This window comes from Porites lutea, chromosome 3 (genome assembly GCF_958299795.1).
Source record: "Porites lutea chromosome 3, jaPorLute2.1, whole genome shotgun sequence".
Classification (NCBI taxonomy): Eukaryota; Metazoa; Cnidaria; class Anthozoa; order Scleractinia; family Poritidae; genus Porites; species Porites lutea.
In genome coordinates this window covers 10,976,724-10,998,717 of record NC_133203.1, presented here as the reverse complement: position 1 = coordinate 10,998,717, position 21,994 = coordinate 10,976,724, and the positions used below count along the sequence as shown (strand labels likewise).

The following is a 21,994-nucleotide window of genomic DNA, read 5'->3' as shown; positions in this document are numbered from 1 at the left end:
TTTGCAAATCTAGTCATGCGTACCAAGCGTTTTTCTAGCTCATTTCTGCCATCTATGTGCAGGCGTTAGCAATTTTTGTATAAAGTTTAATTCATCTAAAGTATAATTTTTGTAAATTAGAATTCTAAAGTATAATTTTGCAGATTTTTTAGTACATTTTCATATTTTAAGTTTTGTATCACTTGTATTTGTAAATTCATGCAATTCAGCCTTGGTGGGCTGCCATATGATTTGAATTAAAGCTATCTATCTATCTATCTATCGTCTGACCCACCAGCCACATCCTAATCTCCGATGTCGGATCAGCCGTATCCTGCCTTTCTGGCCTCCTCTGTAAATGCTGTCAAGCACGCGCTAGCAGCCGAGCAAACTTCGAATCTGCCCTCGACGCCAGCCACTAGTTTTGCCACGAGCTTACCAATGGCGGCCACGCTTGGGGGCGTTCCGGCCCTAGTTCGTCTTTGTCTCTTGGCCAACTCGATGCTCAAGCCTCGGGCTTGGCAGCCTCTGGCGTTGGTTTTTGATCTGTCTCTCCGGCTGTTTGCACTTCCACGGTCCAAGGTAGGCCTGATTTTGTTGTACCTGCATTTGCCCCACCGATACCCGCCTTTACATCTTCCACCAATACCGTGGCCGTGACCGCTCCCCTTAGCCTCGGCGGTATTTCTTCGCTGGCCCAAACGCCTATTCCGCATCAGCCTTTCGTTGTCGGCCCCGGATTTTTGACAGTTCCTGCGAAAGCCGTAAGCCATATCTTGGCTGGAAAGTTTGTTGATTTGCACGAACAGCTTTCCGCTAAGTTGGTGTTAAATGAGCCCGAACCTCAGTTGCTGTTCGATGGGCGGCTGGTACTAACGTCGACTCCGAAAAAGCTTAAGCGGCGCGTTGACTACATAATCAGTTGGTTAGAAGCGTTTTCGGTTTATTGTCTTATCTTAACCTCCCATTTCCCGCATCGCTGGAAAGACTTGTTGCATTATCAGCTCCTCCTCCTTCGGACTTACCGTCAGTTCGCTGGTCGAGTTTGGTTGGCGTACGATCTGGCTTTTCGCGAACACGCTGCTGCCACGAACCTTACAGAGTGGTCAATCATTAATGTGCAGTTATTTAATTTCCATGCGGCTGGAGTACTGTACGCTCTGGCCGTGAACTTTCAGATGAGTTAACTGAACCCTGCGGCGCACCATCTTCGCCAGTTATTTGTAAGTCCTGGAACCGCGGCCATTGTGTTGCTTCCTCATCGTCGTGCCGCTTCGCTCACAAATGCTCTAGTTGCTTTGGCCCGCATCTCGTGAGAGCTTGCCCTGGTTACCCATTAAGCCAGTCTCTTCCTTCTTCCAAACGGCCAGTCGATGCTTCCCCTCCTCGTTCTAGCAGAAAATCTAGGATTCGTCTAGGATTTGTCATGTCCACCTTGTGTTGTCGTTGAGTTGTTTTAGGTTGAAGGACTTAAGCCCTTAAGTCTAGGCCTTATTGGACTTAATTAGATTTGTTTTTGTTCCTTAGTCACTTTATACTCTTGTTATATTAGCTTGCCTCAGGGTGGTGGCCTACCACATGTACTTCTTAGGCTTCATTAATTAAAGCTAGTTGTTTCATGTTGACTGTCCCAGCTGATTTATTTTGCGCGTTGAACTGGGGTTTGTGGGGGCTAGTTATTTGTCTTTGTATGCTTTTCGTTCTTTTCCAGCTCCTCTCCCCCCAGTTTCATCAGTCACTCCCTTAGAGGCGGAGCAGTTTGCCTGGGAGTTGCGACTCGACCCCCAGCGGCCGCAGGTTAACTTTGTGCTGGATGGAATTCATCATGGGTTCTGCCCTTCCCAAAAGCTCAAGTCCGCTAAGAAGAACAAGCCTTCTGCTACTCAGCATGCTTCTGTCATTGACACGTATCTAGGGAACGAGGTTTCTTTGGGCAGGGTGCCGCAGGCCCGTTCAATACCCCTCCCCTGCCCTGCCCTCCCCAACCTCCAAATTAGTAGCTTTGGGCATAGCTCGGATGAGTTTACTCTTCACTACATCACTGTTGATCAAATTATTCGCTTAGTGTCTCGTTTGGGGGAAAGGGGCTCTCATTGCTAAATTTGATGTTGAGTCCGCTTACGGCAATGTTCCAGTTCACCCGTCAGACCGCTCTCTGCTGGGGATGAAATGGCGTGATCAGTACTATGTTGATCTAGCTCTCCCCTTTTGCCTTTGTTCAGCTCCATTCATCTTCAGTGCGATAGCTGACACGGTGGAATGGATCCTCGTGCACTCTTATCAGATCCCTGATCTACTTCATTACCTAGATGACTTCATCACTGTGGCCCCCCCCCTGAGTCGTCTCAGTGTGCACACAACTTAAGCACCACTCTAGCAGTCTGCAAGCGTTTGGGCCTGCCTTTTCACCCATGCAAGTGGGTAGAGCCCTCGACTGCGCTTGTAGTCCTCGGTATTGAGCTGGACTCTGTTAATCAAACTGCTCGTCTCCCCGCGAAGAAATTGTCGGCTTTAAAAGAGCTTATCTCTTCGTGGCTTACACGAAAATGGTGCAATAGGCGGGATCCAGAATCTCTTATCTGGCATCTGCACTGTGCTGCAAAAGTGGTTTGACCTGGGTGAACTTTCTTACCCCGCATGATCGGCCTTTTATGCTGTTTCCAATAAAGAGATCACTCAGTCTGTCTTAACAGAGAATTTCCCTTGGACCTCCGGTGGTGGTATCACTTTCTCTCTGACTGGCATGGCGTTAGTTTTTGGCTTTTCCCAGATCTGTTCCCAGAGACGGATCTTGAAGTGACGTCTGATGCAGCTGGCTCGATTGGTTGTGGAGCCTACCTGAAGGGCTACTGGTTTGCGGGTTCCTGGGCTCCTTCTCAGCAGCAGCAGTCTATTGCTTATAGGGAGCTCTTCCTAACTATCGTCGCCGCTCATGTCTGGGGCCACATGTGGTGCAAGAGGCATGTTCTGTTCCGTTCCGACAATGAGCGAGGCGGTAGTCCTTATTCTGAATACCAGGACTTCTAAAGTACCTAGTTTGATGCAGTTATTGCGCAGCCTGCTTCTTTCTGCCGCCCGTCAAAGTTTCTCCTTTTCTGCTCAACATGTGCCCAGTGTTAACAATCAGATAGCTGTTGCTCTGTCTCGTTTTTGTTGGCAGGACTTCGAACAGTTGGTTCCGGATTCGCAGCCTCATCCTACTTTGATCTCCCCGATCTTCTGGCGGCCTTGACCTCTTCGCCTTAGAGCAGCAATGCCATTCCTTCTTGACCCAAGGCCTGGCCCTGTCTACCTGTCGTTCGTATGCTTCTGCCCAAACAAAGTTTATTTCCTTTTGTCAGCTGGGGAAGTAGGTTCTTCTTCTTCCAGCCGACTTCCCATTACCGATGATTTGATGCTGGTTATTTGGCGGTCTTTGGATCTTTACCTTCCGGATCATTGCATGTTTTGGCCAGCTTGTTCCTTGGGCTATTTTGGCTTTCTGCCCACTTCGGAGTTCACCGTACCTAATTGGTCTAGCTTCTCATCTTCACTTCACTTGGGTGTCCAGGATATTGCAGTGGATTCACTTCAGCTTCATCGTGCATGCTTGTGAGGATCAAGGGCTCTAAGACTGATCCATTTAGGAAGGGCTGTTCCATTCACATTGGCGTTGGCCGGCATCCACGCTGTGTAGTTTATGCTTAAATGACTTACCTTGCGCTCATGTGAGATGCCTCTGGCAGCCAGTTTTTGTTGCAAAATAGCCATCCTCTCTCGCGTAATATTTAGACGGACTGGCTTTGGCAGATTATGGCCTCAGCTTAGGTGCCGGGAAACTTCTCCAGCCATAGTTTTCGTATAGGGGCTGCTACTGTTGCAGCTCGCAATAGAGTTCCTGACCATTTTATACAAGCTATAGGCCGCTGGTCTAGCAATGCTTATCAGCTAAGGACACCAGGAGAAGGGTTTTGATTGGGTAGTTCCCGCATTCCAGGGTTGCCATGGATATCTCCCTGCGGCTATGACATCTGGCACCCCGCTAACATGCAAGGCACCAGTTTCTAAGCTCATCTATTTGTGATGAGTTTAAATGTGGCTAAATATCATTTAGGCAAAGTTAAATTTGAGCAAATGCAGCCAGCGGTTCTCCTCATCTGTAGCACGTGACCTTTGGGGTGGCTTCTAGAGGTTTCACAGGGTTTCAAGGTTCATTGCTTTACACGTGCAGTGTTATCAGCTGATCTTTGCGGATCAAACGTTTTGCTATTGCGCATCATTGCGGATTCTTGAACCCTCTCCTCCCTCCCTCTTCTGCAATTGGTTGCCAGGGTAAGTATCTTTTCAGGTAAGTTATTTCCACTGATTTTCAGTGTGACGGTGCCGGTTAGCGGGCGCTCGTTTGGGTGGTTCCCGCATTCCAGGGTTGCCATGGATACCTCCCTGCGGCTATGGCATCTGGCACCCCGCTAACCTTTAAGGCACCAGTTCCCAAGCTCATCTATGTGTGATGAGTTTAATCTATAGTCGGGAAACTGAACTCGATAAGTGTTTGAAGGCTTTCTCTTCAGAAAAAAAATATAGTGGCACTGTCTCTAAACGAATCAAACAACACGATTTGAGTTTTCAACCGATTTGTTAAGGTGAATATGTCAAATCCATAATCACTCGACAGAAAGACACTGGAAAGAAGGAACTGTGGGTGGTGTTTGCTTGGCTATCAAATGTCAGACTTGCCGAGCGAAGCGCGAAAACCAGCTAAAACCGGGTACAACTAAGATGTTCATGTTCATGTGGTAAAGTATATACAGTCAACTCTCGCCTTGTAGACACCCCGCTATAACGGAAACCCCGATTAAACGGGTAGTAGCTAAATCCCCGGCAAAAAGGAATTACAGACGTTTGACTGAAATAAACTCCTCCTATTACTGACTCTCGCTAAAGAGGACACTAACTCGAGGTCCCTACACTGTCCGCTACAAAGGGAGTTGACTGTATAAACACTTACCAATGAGTCGATAAAGTAAATGTGCCTCCGTAAAACATAGTGATAAAACCATGACATTTTGAGAGCCAGCTCCGGTTTTAATAATTAAAAAAGAGCTTTAAAATCTCTCTTTTATAGGCATTTCCTCATGAACTTAGTAGATAGTTAAAAAATGTTTGTATTTTACTCTCTTGATTACGCACTGATGTCCCTCGCATTCAATCATTCAATCACGTTTAAAGATGCATGTAGAAGCCGTTATATCAGCTATGGCCAGATCTAGAACCAACAATTTCAGTTCTATTATCTGAATCGCTTGGTATTGTAGATCTATGATCTGTACAGCTGAGTGACTTTGAACCCTTATCGTTCACCGCGTTTGCTTGTCTGATTCGGTGGATAGTGGATAGTACAGAAACCACTTGTGCACATCATCTTTTTTATCCTTGGTTAACACCAACAGAGGTTTTCCAGTCAGATAAGAAGCACCGCTCTCGACAGCTGTTGTTTTTTCTGGAATTCCATTTGAATCAACCATCACTGGGGCATCGGTAATTTTCACTGTTTGTGAGGCGCTATCTTAGATATAAAGAAAAGAAAATAGCCCGACATAACCACTCGAACCTTTTTTTAAATCGAACTTAATCGAACTCAATCAAACTTAATCGAACGATTTGGTTCGATTAAGTTAGATAATCGAACACAATCGAACTCTCACCAAAAAAATTTAGTAATCGAACCCAGTCGAACTTTGATTGAGTTCGATTAGGTGCGATGGTCGAAGTTTGCATACATTCTATTAAAAATGGGACGTTAAACAAGGAAATTGCTTGTTTTGCTAAATGTTTCCTTTTACTATGGGGTTTACTACGACTGAGTAAATTCCGGGAGTGGTTGTGGCGGATCACTGTGGTGTATTTTTTCTAGTGAAAATATATACAAGAACACCCGGGAAGCTGCCTCGTTCCTAGGCGTCTTAAGTGTAGAAAACGGAAAACGCAACTGCACGAGCCATCAAGGAGTATCGCGCAATGTACCATGGGGACGTTTAGCGTCGACGCATGATACCTAATAATCCCAGTCGCTCTCGAATCGGCTAGATCGCGCCTGGGTAGGAGGTAGCCCGGGAAGAACAAGACCATATTGAAGTAATACAACTTTATTTTTGTGTCCCTTTAATCAACCTCCTCAATCACAGAGTTAATATTATGCTTCGTTATGGAGTTTTTTAATATTACAGCGTCCCTTGTAGTTAACGTCACAGTCAATCGCACCGGCACGTTCAGATCTCCTCCACTTTCGTAAAGTCAATCTATTGTTCGTTTCACTTAATTCTTTTTTGGCTTTTTGCTAATTTCCCGGTGATTTGTTTGCTGCTTTCCTGATTCTCTGACTTTTCAAAATCCCTGTCTATTTTGAGTGTTGGTTTAGAACGTTCGATTATAATAAGTTCGATTGGCTCGATTGAGTTCGGAAAACGAACTTAATCGAACTCTCATGGACATTTTTTGGCTCGAGTGTGTTCGATTACCGAACTTAATCGAACCCAATCGTTCGATTAAGCTCGATAAAGTTCGACTACCGAACAGTTCGAGTGGTTACGTCAGGAAATAGATAAACAAAAACAAAATGAAAAATAAATGAACGAAAACTTCCCAAACGAGTAGTTCTTCTCAGAATTTATGATCGTTTTTAACATGTAACTTTGATATATTGATAAGGATAAAATGTAGTGAGATGTATGTTATTATGTATTGTTTTCTTCCTAACGAGAGGTTAAAATAGATATGATTTTCAGGTTTTTTCAAGAAGTCTTTCAACCAAACAACCTCCTTGTAGAGAACTTGAAGTACATCAGCGTTTATTATCACAGTATGTTGCTGGGTAACCGGCCACTTTGCAGAGCTCCGTTGTTGTCCAGTATCCGGCCACAACAATACACCATAATTATACATAAATTTCGGCAGGCAAGAGACTTATAAGCTTTTCTTACGCTTGCAAAAAAGTCTGGCAATCGATTCCAAAGATATCGTGCGACAAAACATAACAAATGACTAGTATATGCCTGGGATGTGGTCGGGAAAAACCACTCACTTTCCCATTTAGTCTGACCTGCAGTGTTTATTTCTTCATGTTGAGTCCCCACATTTGGGCCGTTTTTCTAGCACTAATTCCTCCTTCTTTCAAGTCTCTCGGTCCTTTTGAGAAATTTTTCAAACTGTTGCAACCCCGTTTAGCAGTCACAACTGGGGATTTGTATGAGAATCCCGGTTCAGCTCCGACGTTCCCGGTTATATATAAAAAAATGCAGTCACCCGAAACAAGCCGTGCACACGAAATCAAGTCGCCTCTGAATGAGTGAAGAAAATTTCCATAAGGAGTTGAGTAGAATTACATTATACAGATTATATTATAAACCCTAACCTTTAATTATAGTTATAGATATGAAAGAAATCTTATCCGGATAATGTACGCAGTTAATTCATCGATTCTGCACAGTAAAGACAACTGTCCAGATACTGGGCACCTGACGTCAATACTTAGTGAACGTTTCTGGCCTCCTTTATTCCAAACAAATTAAATTTCAAGAAGAATTAATAATTTTCTGACATCCTGACTTCTTTAAGTATCTTCACTTTAAATATACCACAGTTTCTTTGAAGATATCACATATTATCAATCCTTTTTTTAATATCACTAGTTTTACGAAAAGTTTACTCACCTGAACAGAACGGCGCCCTCTGCAACTTTCTCGCAAGCTGTAAACCCGCCAAAACTTTCATTTTAAAGCTGAAATGTTCAGCTTCCAAAAGACAAAAGAAATTTGGGCAAACCAGTTTTCAAAGAAGTCTCCATGTTTCTTTTTTATTATTTCGAAGAGATGGATATTTTCTATTTTAACCTGAAGTCGACGTGGTAAATCCAGTTAAATTCACACGAGACAGTAGGGTGAAGAAATTTTGTACAGCGTATGGTAGATAGCATCAGCAATGGGTCTTGAAATGAAGAGGTGACTGACCAATTCTCAGTTTGAATTACGAGAAGCTAGGGCACTCAGACAATCGCCATCGTACTGCCTTCAAGCCCTTGTAGGTGAACACGCGCAAAGACAAGCGCAGCTAACACCTCGAAGCAGCGCCGATATCCTTGTTTTGGCCCCCCAGCGGACTCAACGAATTACCGGAAGTGGGTTTCAAATTTCCTTTCGTCTTGATTGGCAAATCGACAATGGCTTTTTCAAAAGGCCAATCATGGCGCGTACTCAAATCCTGGTACACAAGTGGAGGCCCAAGGGTGTTTCACAGAACGACTTAACCAGAGTTGAGTTTCGTCTGTGGCGCAGGCTAACCACCGTATTAACATTTACTATGCGTCCATCGATAAAGTGTTGTCCGAGTTTGAGCTCAGGTTTAGCGGAAATGATCAATAAATACTCTGTGCTTTGGGAAACATCTGTCACAGTGAAACACCTGATAAAGAAAGCTTCTCTCGCGTTGCTAAATTTTGCAAAATCGACGGCGAGATCCATGAAGCCGAGCAGAAAATGTGCGCGAGTTTTAGTCGTATGCACAGATTAGGCTACATGACTGTTCCAGAAATGCTGGAGACAATGCACGAGAATGATCTATTTGATATTTGAATGTTTCCAGCGTTTTCTAATGTGGTACATATCTTTGGAATGATACCTGCTACATTGCATTGTGTTCTGCAGAATGATCATTCACTGCGTTGCGCAGATAAAAAACCTACCTCCGCCGCCACCATGGGGCAACGACGTGTCAGTAATCTCGCACTAATTAACAACGAAAGGTATATGGGAACTCTGTAGTCAACAATGACATGGATCGTATCATTCATATCTTCGGCTGTCAAACGGCCAAGAGTGCTGTTAACGTGTTTTATGAGCTCATAAGACAGATTTATATGTAAGAATATTTTCACTACACATGTAGGCCTATGTTGATGCATCGTAATATCGGACCTTCGTTTCTTTTCGACGGTTTCGTAAAAATTTGGGCAACATGCGAGAACTTTTTGGGCAAATTGTTTACCGCACCCCCCCTCCCCCCTCGTTCCACCCCTTGCAGAAAAATTGCCCGTACGCCTATGAGCTTCCATTCAAAATACTTTGTTTACCGAGAGCTAAAAAGGCCGCCGCAAACTGAGTTTTTGTTTTAAGTGGCCAGATACTGGTACCGGCCGGATACTGGGCAACGTATTGTACTTGTCTGTGCAACGCAAGGAGTACATGACCTAGTCAGCCCATTGCCAAAATGAGGTATATTGATTTCTGAGTTGCGGCTGGGATACCAAGAAGGATTACGAAGAACACGATATTCAAATAATGTAACGGAAAACTTAAGCTGAGCGCAAGAATTATTCTTTCTACTTAGTTTAGCGGCTGAAGAATAGACCGTTCCTTGTTTTTTTTCCCAACTTTTGACACTGACCACTTAGGGAAAATCCACGTTTCTGCCGCCCACCATACAAACGTCTGTAAAAATTCGCGACTTTGAGGAGCTGTATCTTCGTTGGTTTTCGATATCACTTTCAAACTTGGTAATATTCTTGCTAATTTAAAGGCGCTCTTTCCACCGGAGTTGACGCGTTTTCCTTAACTTGTCCATGTCAAACTGAAATTTGAAAAACCCGTGGAAAGGTCTATGCTGACAATTTTCCCACTAAGCTAAAGAAGATATTTGACTTGAAGCTACAGCAACGACAACAGATCTTATGAAGTGTTCTATAGAGTTCATGCACGTTAACATGATTGCAGATTAAATACCTGTTACTTCTTCTTCATTGGGTTTGTCGCTATCGTTTTGAAAATATCCTAAAGATAAAGGGAACATGGTGAGTACGTTTCTTTTGTCTTATTCGACACCAATAAACATTTCAGTAATATTTACTAAATCTTTCAAAATTGATTAAAAGATATACAACTATTATAGTGCATAATATTTCCCTTGAAAAGTTGTCTGAATCATAACGCCTGGCTGGTAACATGTCTGGTATAAAGTTACCAAGATAGTCGTGAGTTACCCGCATATTTTATGTATGATAGGAAGTACAAAGTCAAATGATTAGAAAATATATTTAAAAAATTCCTCTTTACAACACTACTCCGTTTCAAAAACACACCAAACATTAATGATATGAATCGTTGCTTTCCTTTTACGTGAATGCATAAAGTCTATCTATTATTTATCTTGAATCGTTTGTGCCAAATAAACGTTAGAAACTCCATCATAACTTTCGCAACTCTAAAGACTAGTTTCTATTAACGTCGGGATCGGAGTTGAGCCGGGAGTCCCAAGAATCCGAACGAACTCGATCCTCTATGATTGTTGGAGTGAGAAGCAGAAGCGGTAGAATGAGTTAAAGCAATGTACCTTCCCACGTGTTGTCGTGGTTGGTTTTGTTTTTCTACTTCTTCTTGCGACACTGATAATCTGATTACACTAGATTGTAAGTGACTGAGCCTAAATCTGACATCCACAACTTGCAAAATCCTAATCAGGACCTTTCGCTTGCTACGAGCTTCTGATTACAACCTCGACTTACACCTGTTTTTAAAACAATTATTTGTCACTAAGATGATTCATCTTCGCGTCGCCCGTAGTCCCTGTTTCTTTTGAATTAACAGCATTTAAAATTTTAAGCCAACCTTGTGAGAAGCTGTCATTTGCTTGGTACAATTTTTCGTCGCCCTTTTTTGTTTGGATTTTGGCACTTAAAAGCTCCTCGCCAATCTCCTGACCACTCTTAATGGCTTCTGTCTCATTGTCTAAATCGTCCAGAAGTTTGGTGATGTCGCTATTGCCTAAGTTTCTTTGACGACGGTTCAGCCCACCTAAAATAGCCTCCTGATGTTTGACATGTTCCAACTTTCTTAAAGAAGCTGTCCAAGGTAAATGAAGATGAGATCAATAAAAAGGGTAGGGTGAATGACCGACATAATACCAAATTTAGAAGCGCCTGCAAATACAAATTCACATTCTTTCACATTTCATTGGTGTAAAAGGACTTAATGAAGGTAATTTAAAACTTCGAGTGAAATTGACAAAACAGTTTGATAAGACTCGAGAAGTCTATGTTCTATAGTTCATCGTCCCTGCGAAGAAATGACAGTGTATCCTCCCCCCCAAAAAACAGAACAAATGAAACTTTTTTATTTCTCTCCAAAAAAAACCCAGATCTTGTATCTCCCGTTAGTAATAAATTATTCAGTTGTGATATAAGTTATTTAACTGAAAAACAATGCATTCTGAAAAAAAAGTATATCGTTGTGATTAAAGGCCTAGAATAAATGAAAAAATCTTGTTTTGCAGAAAGTTGTAACTCATATATCAATCGAAATCTCCTTGGCTTCAAAGAAAACATAGAGGATATTACATGGCCGCGCGGAGGTACGAAATTTCTCTTCGAGTGAGCGTAGCGAACGAGTGAAATATTTTTCAACACGAGGAGAGAAATTTCGAATCTCCAAGCGACCATGTAATGTTCTATTTACTATATAAACACCAATGAAATACCAAACCACATTTCACTTTAATAGCTTTTTACTGTGAAAGGTGCAATTTATCATGCAGCCATAGCAACGGTGATCTTCTCACATGTGAAGACAACGTGTTATTTTCACGTGTGAAGATATTGTTGAACGGCTGGGAAAGCTTCCATCAAAGGAACAACAGCTTTCGAGAACACAACTCTTTATTCTCAAAGCACATGCAGCCATCTTCAGTTTACACATACAATACGGCCCACGCGGAACAGCGCTGACCCCTATGATACAACGACAGAATTGTCTCCTATCAACATCCTCCCTTTCAATGAAAACTATTAACATGTTATTATGTTTCGAAAAATAAAAAACAAAAACAAAAAACATAATAAGTCATTAACACAAACACATGTGAACTGGAATGTCAGATAATAGTCAGCATCGAGTACCATACTGCACTCTAGTCTCCAGTTTCAAAGGTCCAGTCTCTTTGGTGGTCTAATTGGCCGGCCATAACGTGAAGTTTGCACTGGTGGAAGTGACTTCTCATTCGTGGACTCTGAAGTGGGGTTAGGCACTATGGTTTCCGCAGAATTTCCGACATCTACACCACTATCTATTACTGGTTGTTCTGGCAAGGGTTGTGGGTCACATGGGACCTGAGGCTCATTAGGTCTTAAGTGGATCCTGTTCCGTCTAACCAACCCGTCTTGCGTTTTTATCACGTACGAACGTGGTGTTACTTCGCCCAAGACTTCGCCGTGACCACACTGTTCGCCATGGTGATGGTCATTTGGCCTGGTATACACATACTGTCCAGGCGTAAGAGGGGGTAAGTCTCTGCCAGCAGTTTTGTCATAGTGAGCTTTGGCTTTAGCTCGCCCACCCAGATGCTCGTCACGGACTACGTTTACAGGTGGCACAGATTGGCTCAACAATGATTCAGATATTGGCAAGTTAGACTTTGTTCGTCGGCAGAGAAACCTTTGTGCCGGGTAGTAAGTCATACCCTGAGGCGGAGTGTTCTTATGGTCCAAGAGACCAGTGGAGAGGTCTGATTTTTCTAACATCTTGGCCTCCTTAACGGCAGCTTTAGCTTTACTGGTAGCTCTAGCTTAATACGGTGACCGGGTAGTCAACTTGAAACCATAGGTCTTGGCAAAATTTGAAAATTCCTGCGAGGTATACTGAGGTCGATTGTCGGACAAAAATATATCTGCTATACCATAACGGGCAAAGTGCGCATTTGTGACTGAGATAACATTGGCAGCAGTGATGTCTTCATTCAGATCGACCTCAAACCAGTCACTGTATTGGTCTACTGTAACAGAATACCAACGCCCAAATTTCCATGGACCTTGTGGAATTTCATGAGACAACATCGGTTCCTTTGGGAGGGCCGAACCATAGCTAGCACACAATGAACATTTGGCACTCTCTTGAAGGATTGCAGCTTGCATTCCAGGCCAATACACTACTTCTCGAGCCCGGCGAATCATGCTTTCACCGCCTTGGTGTGCGTGGTGGAGTTTTTTCAGCATAGTAAACTGTAGCTTCACGGGAATGAGGACTTTGTGTGACTTGTACAATACACCATTGTATACCGCTAGCTCATCCCTTAACGGATAGTAATGACGGAGTGCTGTGGGCGCCTGTGATTTGTCGGAGGGCCAACCATGGGCCACGAACATATACATAGCACCTGACAGGGTAGGATCTGCCTCGGTTTCAGCTTTAATTTCCTCCTCCAGGGTCCTAGGATACATGTCAGGGGAGTCTAGTTCCATGGTCTCTAGTTCTACCCGGATCATCTCTAGTGCATCCTCTGAGTTGCACTGGAACACCTCTTCTTGTGGGTCTGAGGGTGTAGGGCGGTTCAAGGCGGCTCTCGACAGTGTACCGGCTAAGTACATGTACTTGCCCTTCTTGTAAACTACTGTGAACTTGAGCGGCTGTAGCTGAAGCATCATCCGTTGAATTTACTCAGGGGTTTTTTGAAAATCGTTTCTGGTGATCAGAATGTACTATAATATCTTGTTTACTGTAAAGATACTGGTAGAACTTTGTACAGGCTACTTTGATGGCCAGACATTCCTTTTCAATAGGCACATATTTGACTTCAGTTGCTGACAGCGTTGAACTTGTAAAAGCCACAGGTTGCCCATCTTGCAGCAGGGCACCTCCAAGGCCTGTGTCAATGGCGTCCACTTGTAATACACATGGCTTGTTCACATCAAAGAACTTCAACGTCGTGGCATTTGCAATTAAGCTTTTGGCTGTCTTAAAAGCTTTGTCATGCTGGGAGGACCATGACCACACTGCATTCACATGTGTCAGCTCAGTGAGCGGCTTCACAATTTCTGCAAGGTTTGGGGTGAAGCGTGACAAATAATTGCACATGCCCAGAAACCGCTGAACCCATTGCACATCTCGTGGTGGGGTCATGTCCTTAATAGCCTGCACTCGATCTGGATGTGGAGTGATGCCATGACTGCTAAGGAGATGGCCCATCCAGGTAACTTGCTTCACTTTGAACTGAAATTTCCTGGGGTTTAACTTTCACGGCACCCCAACATTATGATCACAAGTTAATATCGTGATCCTTCTCAGCCTCCTACATACTATCTCCCCTCCCAAAGACCAAAATGTCATCAGCCTTGTTCACAACACCAGTAAATCCTTCCAGTGCTTCATGTTGTCTACGCTGGTATTCCTCCGGTCCTAAACTGACCCCGAACGGCATACGAAACCAACGGTAACGACCAATTGGAGTTTGCATGGTCGTTATGAATGAGGAACTGTCATCTAACTCAATGTTTGTGAACCCCTTGTACACATCCACACAGCAAAAAATTTTGGCATTGTTCAACGTAGGCAGTAACTCATCAACTGTACGTTGGAATGGGGTACTTTGCGACTTCAATGGCTTTATTGATCGTTTGGCTAGGATCAATACACACGTCGGGTTTCTCTCTATAGACGCTGTTGGAGATCCATGCAGTCGGCTCAGTAACCTTTTTCAGGACACCCTGTTTTTCAAGGTCACGAGTTGCGTCAAATGCTTTGGCCTCCTTTGCTACAGGGCACCGATGTGGATGAGCTTGGATTGGAGTCACATCAGGGGTCATGCTGATGTGCAGGGGCGGCCCCAAAGTTCCCAACCCTGTATGGACATCCTCAAAGGCATCCATGACACTGGATTTAGTCAGTTTTACCCAGGGGACAGGCACATGGGACACACCCACCTCACTAGCCATGTTCCCCTTTGGACGAACTTTTTCTTCATTGGTTACAGCACGATGAACGATATACTAATATCCTCACACGTACCATGTACTGGAGAGGTGGTGGTAGTTTCCTCAGTCAGATTAATCTCTTCTGTTGCACTACCATTCAGTGAGGCGGGCCTGACTTCGTGATCAGGAGTTCCACTTTCCTCCACTCTTTCTCGCAGAGGTCCCGAGTTAAGCTGGCACACTTCTGAGGCACCCCCTTTTGGGTTGTTACGATCCAAGGAGCAGGTGTTTCCTCTCATCTCAACCAGGCCTAATCTAACACAATCAGATCCACTTAGAAGAGGTGGCCTTGATCCCATGACGTCCTTAATAAACAGCCGAAACTGAAGAGTGTGAAACTTTCCTTGAGTTTCACAGACCAATTCTATTTACCCCACTGGCTTTATGACACCTCCTCCATAGGTACTCAGGATAGCAGAGGAGGGTTTGATTAGGCCATGGATATCAACCCCTGTTGGACACATGCTCCGGAGGTCCTCCACTGCAAGGGTGTTGGTTGTTGACGTAGTATCTAATTGCAAAGTTTTCCAAGTAAAAACCTTTTTTGCTGCGGATAATTTAATCGCCGCGAAAAACTTTTTCCCTTCTGTAGAGATACCGATCTCACAGAGTGAGTGTCCAGAGTAAACAAATGAAATGTTTCTTGCCCATCATCAGAAACTGAATCATTCAATGCATTCAGGTTCTGAGGTTTGCTCAAACATTTCCGAGCTATATGTCCTCCTTTGCCACATTTTCTGCACTTATACTTAAGGAGAAATGCACGACACTTTTCCTTTGGGTGACTCGGTGTCGCTCCACGGTAGTGACACTCAGACTGTTTCCTAGACAACTCTTTGCCATTGCTTTGGCTTTGAGAGCGAGTGCTGTTTTGCCTTGACTGGGATGCTTTTTCGGTCCAATTCACCTGCTCTTGATCTCCACGGACTTGCCTCATAAGCCTTCGAGCGTCAGTGGAGGATTCATAATTCTTTGCTATTTCAACCACAGTACGGAACTCCACAATGTTATTATCCTTGTCACGATGACCATTAGTATTCAACTTTCCATGTAAAGTTTCGTCCACCAAGCCAGCAATAAAACGGTCGCGGCATGCTTGATCTTCAAAATTCCCATATTCTCAATATCTAGCTCGCTCCACCACTCGACATTCCCACGCACCAATTGATTCTCCTTCGGAATTAAACATGCGTCCCATTTTCGTTCGCTCAGCCTGAACGCTGACACTGCCTCCAAAGCGCTTAATGAGGGCTTTAATAACTTTCACTGGGTCACTCTTATCTTCTTCGGATAGTCCCAGCGTTTTGTTGTTTGGATTAATCAATCTCTTCATCTGCGAAGGCAAAGTTGCTCGAAGTGTTGACATGCAAAGGTTTTGTTTCTTCCATTGTTTTTTCCCATCCTCGCTTTGATCGTCATATTTACATCCGTCTTTCCGCTCGAACCATCCCATCACCGTGCAATAATCAATATAATCCAATATGAAAAAGTCTAGAGCTTCTCGCTCATCTAGCCCCTCTTGCATTTAGGGACAGGAAAACCCACTGGAGCGTTGGCCATGATAACAGCAAACACAAACAATTTATACGGGCACCAGCTTGATGACATCCGAAAATGGCGGGAACAATTCGTACAACTCCCACAGTTCGTTGTCAAACATAAACTGACCGTACTATGGACGAAAGCTCCTGACTTTAGGCGCTTGTTAGTCTACTTCTGAGGCCATGTTGACCGGCTGGGAAAGCTTCCATCAATGGAACAACAGCTTTCGAGAACACAACACTTTATTCTTAAAGCACATGCAGCCATCTTCGGTTTACACATATATTACGGCCCACGCGGAACACCGCTGACCCATATGATACAACGACAGAGTTGTCTCCTATCAACAATATCATGTTTTCGCGCGAAACCTCACCTGGCATTTCATCGGTGTTTATATAATAAATACTGTTGAACTTTCCCTTACCTTTTGAATACTCTTAAATTTTAAATGACGAAGAGGCTGTTCACTTGTTAAAGAAGAATTTTTGTAAGAAGTTGTTTTAAAGCACTGTGCTATTAGACCTATTAATTTCGATAACTTGTGTTTTATTAATAAAAAATATAGTTTATCCCCGGCATACACTATTCTGAAACCTGCTGATCAACCTGCTTCCCTAAGCTTAGTTCATTTGTATTTGCTTCACTTTGAAGACACTTTTGCTAGTGATTTTTGACCTTATTTTATTTGAACCACTTATTGTTCAGTTTAGCGGCTGATGTTCGGAAGAAATTAAATCAGTAGCTATTATCTCTTAGATAGATATCAGGTTCAGCAAATAAAGGCCTGTTTACATGGAGATGGTGCACCCCAGATAGGTGAGGTGACAGGTGGCGGGTCACCCCACCTACAAAGTAAATGTGATCAAAATAAAACGAGAGAATATATGGACAGGCGGGTTACCTCACCTCCCTGGGGTTCCCCACCTCCATGTAAACAGGCCCTAAGAGGCAATCAGCCTGTTAACAACGATTCATGAAAAGAATTGAAGCACTGGGAATTAATTGACGGTGGCCTGATTTTGAAATCATCGAGGGTTGCGGTTCTATGTCGTCGGGTCAATTATTGTTGTTCTCCCGGCAGGCCGCATTTTTTCTTTGCCTATTGCACCTAAGCAATTATCTGCCTGTTTTCACTTACTGGTAAAACTTTTTCCATTCCAACACAACTTAGCCTATCAGTTAAAAAAGTTGTTAAGCATTTTATGGATATTTTTTGGCTTTACTGATTATTTTCCGTGTGTTTTGAAAAGATCAGTGTTTTACTTGCTTTGCCTACTTACTCATAACCAATAAACTAGGCGAAGATTATATAAAAATAATAGTTACCTTCTCAAATAGGCAAGGTCTATCTCAGAGAAACCATCTTTTTGTGTTATCCTTACGACTTATAAACTGCTGCGATACTTTTATAATACAATAAGCTTACCGAGGTCAACTGTGGTTACAAAGAAAAACGTAATCCATGCTATGACAGCAAACAGGTTCGGAATTGCACTTCCACTCATTAACATCCACTCGAGATTGACTGAGCTTAACTTTTGAGGAGCACTCTTTTCAGCCTGTGATATATAACAATTTATTTAGAATTACGTCATGAAAAGACAGCGCTTTTTACCCTCAATGAAAGGCGATTGCCGTTTGTTATCTATAAAATGATCTGCTCAGCTTCAAATACAGCAAAATCTCTACCTTGTTACTCTGACTTATGGAGAAAATTTTGTAATAGAAACATTGTTACATTGCTTACCAACTATACTTGCAATGAAATCGAATTGAGGCTCTGGTGCGTATATTTATGGAGGTAGCATAAGATTTTACCGAAATTTATTTCGATTCTATTATTTATTTATCAGTTGGCTTTTTTTGCAGACTATACATCTTGCTATCGCTAGCGTATGATTCACATGTCGGTAGTCTTGGTAATATTAAGATTTAGCCAGGGCTAAAAGCGAAGCCTCCTTTTATATACAATTTGAAACTAATAACTTGAACTCTAAGCCAATAAAAAGAAATCTTCAAACCCCTTCTTAATTTTAGGAGCCCTCGGCATCAGTTAACCTTCAGAGGGAGCGGTAAAATGATTAAGAAAAAGTATCCCGCAAACACTATTCATCAAGTTCCAGCACACTACAAGAATTCTTTCAAACTACATATAAATCATCGAGCCCCCAAACAACCCCCCACTACCCCGCTCACCACCACACCCCTCTGCGAAGTTATCGGTCTCTTCAGGAGCAGCTATTTACAGGTTACAATTTCTAGGGTCAGTATTTCTGTCTTTAAGGGAAGACATAAAAGAAAAATTAGGCCGACTTTTGTGTTCCCGTAGGCCCATTATGTTTTTTGTCTTTATCGGCCCCTGACGAACAGTATGTGTAGCCTTTACACTTGTACCTCACAATATCTGATTGAAAGTTTTACCGTAAGGTGTTCATTTTCTTTGAAAGCAAATAATAACCTTTTTCGCTGCTAATAAGTATAATTCTTCAACCAACACAAACCGGGCGGTTCGAGTGGTCCTTGTTCAGGTGCTCACTGAGAAAACATACGATAGACTTAATAGGTACACGTTACAATAACTTAAAACTTATTTTCAAAAAGATAATCTCGGGCTCGAAAAGCCGACGAGTTTGTCATTAGAAGAAAGGAGAACTCTTTCATATTTCAGATACTTTTTTTAGCGAGAATAGCAAGTGTAAACAAACGCATAAACTTCATTTAAGCCGTATTCAGGGCAATAGTTATGAGAAAAGAGTAGCACACTGCAAAATTCTTGAATGGCAAGCAATGAATAAGAAAATGAATCACAATTCATTTAAAACAACACTTCAGTTTTAATTCAAGAAAGGCGAGTAGACCGTCTGAACTGTTTCTAAAAAGCTCACGATCAGTAGTCTCAGGATCGTGTTTTGAGTTAATGTTGTGAATGAAAAATGATAGATGAATTATTTATAACACTAACTGGATCGTGGATCCGTTCATGCAAGTTAAATCGGCTGAGCACATGGCAAAATTCAACATAAAATCAATTTCAAATCACGGCACAATTTTTCAAAAACCTTCGCTGCCTTGGTTAGTTCAAAACAGGCCAAGCGTTCTTCCGTGAAAAAAACAAGGTTGAATTCCTCGAATGAAAATTTCGTAAAGAAAAGCTTTCGTTTGTCCACAAAAAGGAAACTGAGCATTCTTTTGAACTTTTGTCTTTTATCGTTTTTTTTTTTCAATCTTGAAATGCAAAACTTTGGTCTTGAAAACCGTCGCACCGCATGGTGAACGCGTGCCAGCCATTTTGTTGAAAATGGATGTCCTTTACTAAGGTGTCAAATTCTTTTCTTCCCCTACCCCCTGAAAAGCACCAAACGTGTGCTCATTAGATAGATTCTGGTTGTTCAATCGTGTCTTAAGCGTTTTGAAACAATAGGGGACAAAAAATGCTCTATGGAAGGAGGGGAGGAATTCGTGTCTACTTACTCCTACGTACGGTGACGTCATAACAAGATTTTCTCTCACCGATAGGCTTCGACCAATTTTTATAGAAAAGGAGGCTCCACCGCGCGCGCTTCGCGCTTGGAGGCTCCGCGAGGGTGCTCGAGAACACGCTACTGGCGTCTATACAAACCAGACATTTCAAAACGTTGCAGGATCCAAGGACTTTGAACGACAGCGAATGTAATATTTGCCAATGTGATAAAACTAGGTGCATTACTAAGCCTCGCTTAAGATCAAAGCATTGGCAAAGAGCTTAAACCTAGCACAACAGGCATCAAGCTGTTCTGTCTTAGTGAAAACCTTATTACAGGCAAGTACTTCAAAGAAACCCTGGCTGTTAAAAACAGTTCCAAACATTAGTTCGACCTAGAACTGTATAAAATTGTGAAAGCACTACTTCGAAACTTTGGGCTTTGAAATGTTTTCGTAGTGTGACTGATATTTATGAAAACGGAATTGCAAAAAGGAATAAATAAATGACAATATTAATACATTCTCTACAAATTTTAAATTGAAAAAGGCTTAACATGTCTATTTTTTCTAAAAATTCGTAACCTATTTTGACCAATTCATCTTCTTTAAGAGAGTCAAATGTTAAATTATGAAGGGACGGACATGACGCACTAAGAGATTATTTTTTTGGTGGACAATGTCTGCGTTTACTCTGCCTCAAATACACGACGTAGAAATAAAATAGAAAGTTTTGGAACCTAACTAGGAAACGAGAGAAAATGAGATTTGTTTACCTGTTCAAAAATATTTCCTTCTTTCTAGCGAGCTGTTGTTTATGGTTTTACTAATGCCCTGCTGGTGATGACATTATAAACATAACAGGTAAGCAATTCTATGTGTTATTGCTTTCTGGCGGGAAAATTCGCGGTGACCACTAAACATGCAAAACTTGATCAAGGATTTAATTATAGGACAGAGTTTTTTCTTCCTAACATTTTTTTCATTAATGCTATAGACTCTTAATAGATCAAGTTTAGGGCGGTAAATCAATCATTTGCCGCCTCCGCCCTTTGGATTAACCACCCCCATTTGAATCAGTGGCCATTCCCAAATCTAACCATTAATTTAAAATGACCCAAATTAATAAATACCGGGTATTCGCATAAGCCGGCCTCCACTAACGCTTTATTCGAGGAGCAAATTTACATTTAATAATCTTTTCACTATGGTTAGTGCCGCAAAAAATGTCATTAAATTACCATAAAAATCAAAAGAGTGCCATAATTTCATTTCGTTTTATTGGAGCTCGGCGCGTGCGCAGATCCCTCTTGATAAGAAAATCTTGTATCCTGTCGATAAGTATTTGGGAGGAAAAACCGACAATTCGTTCGTCCGACCGTCCGTCCGTAAATCAATGTGAAATGGCAAACTTACCCAGATTTATATAAAATGGCAATATACACTCTCTCACTTGGTTAGCAGCTATGTAAATTTATTAGATAAAAGAATTAAAATTTTGCAAAATTGGCTTGCTACGACATCAATTTCAGGACTGAAGCACACATACCAACTCAGCTTAACCATATCATCCCCGGCAGTAGCAGTCACGGACAGCTGTTTCGTCCTCATTTGTATTAGCTTGTTACACCAACTTGTAAGATGTTTCAGGCCGCAGTGACGTGGTGTGAGAAAGCCCTACAGAATGATATACGACGTCAATCGACAGCTGTCAAAGTACGTGACCATGTCGGAGGTTCATTCTCGTTCGCAAGACCACATGATCAAGAAACGACGGGCCTTGGGGACGAGAATGATAGGAGGCTTAGGTACACCATCCGCGCTTAATTATTTTTTAACTGATCCGCTGACCAATTGATAATAACGACCTTAAGCAACAACTACGACGACGACAACAACAACGTCAAAAACAATTGGTTTTATGACTAAAACAACAGCTTTATACGCGCATCACGCTTTTTAGTACATTTCTTTGATGTCCACTCCACGACTACGACCTGAACGTCCCAGTGCGACGGTATATTATATGGAGGACGTGGACATACGACGACAAATATGGATAAAGCCCTTATAAGAATTCAACTCCAAGAAAAGTCGCCTACATTTGACGAATTTAGCGGTTCCAAATAGACGCAATAAGTTTGAAAGGACGCAAATTCATTTTTTAGTGATTTTTTCACTGCCGTCGAATTTTTTTCCTTTTTGAAATTTTTGTCAGAGGTGATTGTTTTCGATTGCAGTGTC

General features: G+C 42.4%; 1 protein-coding gene and 2 pseudogenes across 2 annotated transcripts; 2 read left to right on the top strand and 1 right to left on the bottom strand.

Moving 5' to 3' along the window:
* Window positions 1-3,006, top strand: part of LOC140931553 (uncharacterized) — a 3,144-nt pseudogene extending 138 nt beyond the window's left edge.
* A 415-nt stretch (window positions 3,007-3,421) lies between these two features.
* LOC140931552 (uncharacterized) lies at window positions 3,422-3,933 on the top strand (annotated as a pseudogene).
* A 1,105-nt stretch (window positions 3,934-5,038) lies between these two features.
* On the bottom strand, window positions 5,039-21,399 carry LOC140929377 (uncharacterized). 2 transcript variants are annotated; one of them, XM_073379178.1, is made up of 5 exons: window positions 21,300-21,399; window positions 17,718-17,850; window positions 10,614-10,847; window positions 9,732-9,779; window positions 5,039-5,524 (listed from the first exon to the last, which is right to left on the bottom strand). In XM_073379178.1, exons 2-5 carry the CDS (start codon window positions 17,800-17,802, stop codon window positions 5,316-5,318), a joined length of 576 nt encoding a protein of 191 aa, XP_073235279.1. In that variant the 5' UTR covers window positions 17,803-17,850; window positions 21,300-21,399; the 3' UTR covers window positions 5,039-5,315. The 2 variants fall into 2 exon arrangements, with proteins under 2 accessions (XP_073235279.1, XP_073235278.1); XM_073379177.1 differs by lacking the exon at window positions 21,300-21,399 and adding an exon at window positions 20,527-20,591.
* Between the last annotated feature and the right edge of the window lie 595 nt (window positions 21,400-21,994).

What these genes read in the sequence shown, in the direction of transcription:
- LOC140929377 (XM_073379178.1), bottom strand. Translation starts at nt 17,802, where the DNA reads ATGTTAATGAGTGGAAGTGCAATTCCGAACCTGTTTGCTGTCATAGCA. An exon ending in AAATGACAGCTTCTCACAAG is followed by an intron (nt 9,780 to 10,613) that starts GTTGGCTTAAAA and finishes CTTTATCTTTAG; the next exon opens with GATATTTTCAAAACGATAGC. An exon ending in CAATGAAGAAGAAGTAACAG is followed by an intron (nt 5,525 to 9,731) that starts GTATTTAATCTG and finishes TTTATATCTAAG; the next exon opens with ATAGCGCCTCACAAACAGTG.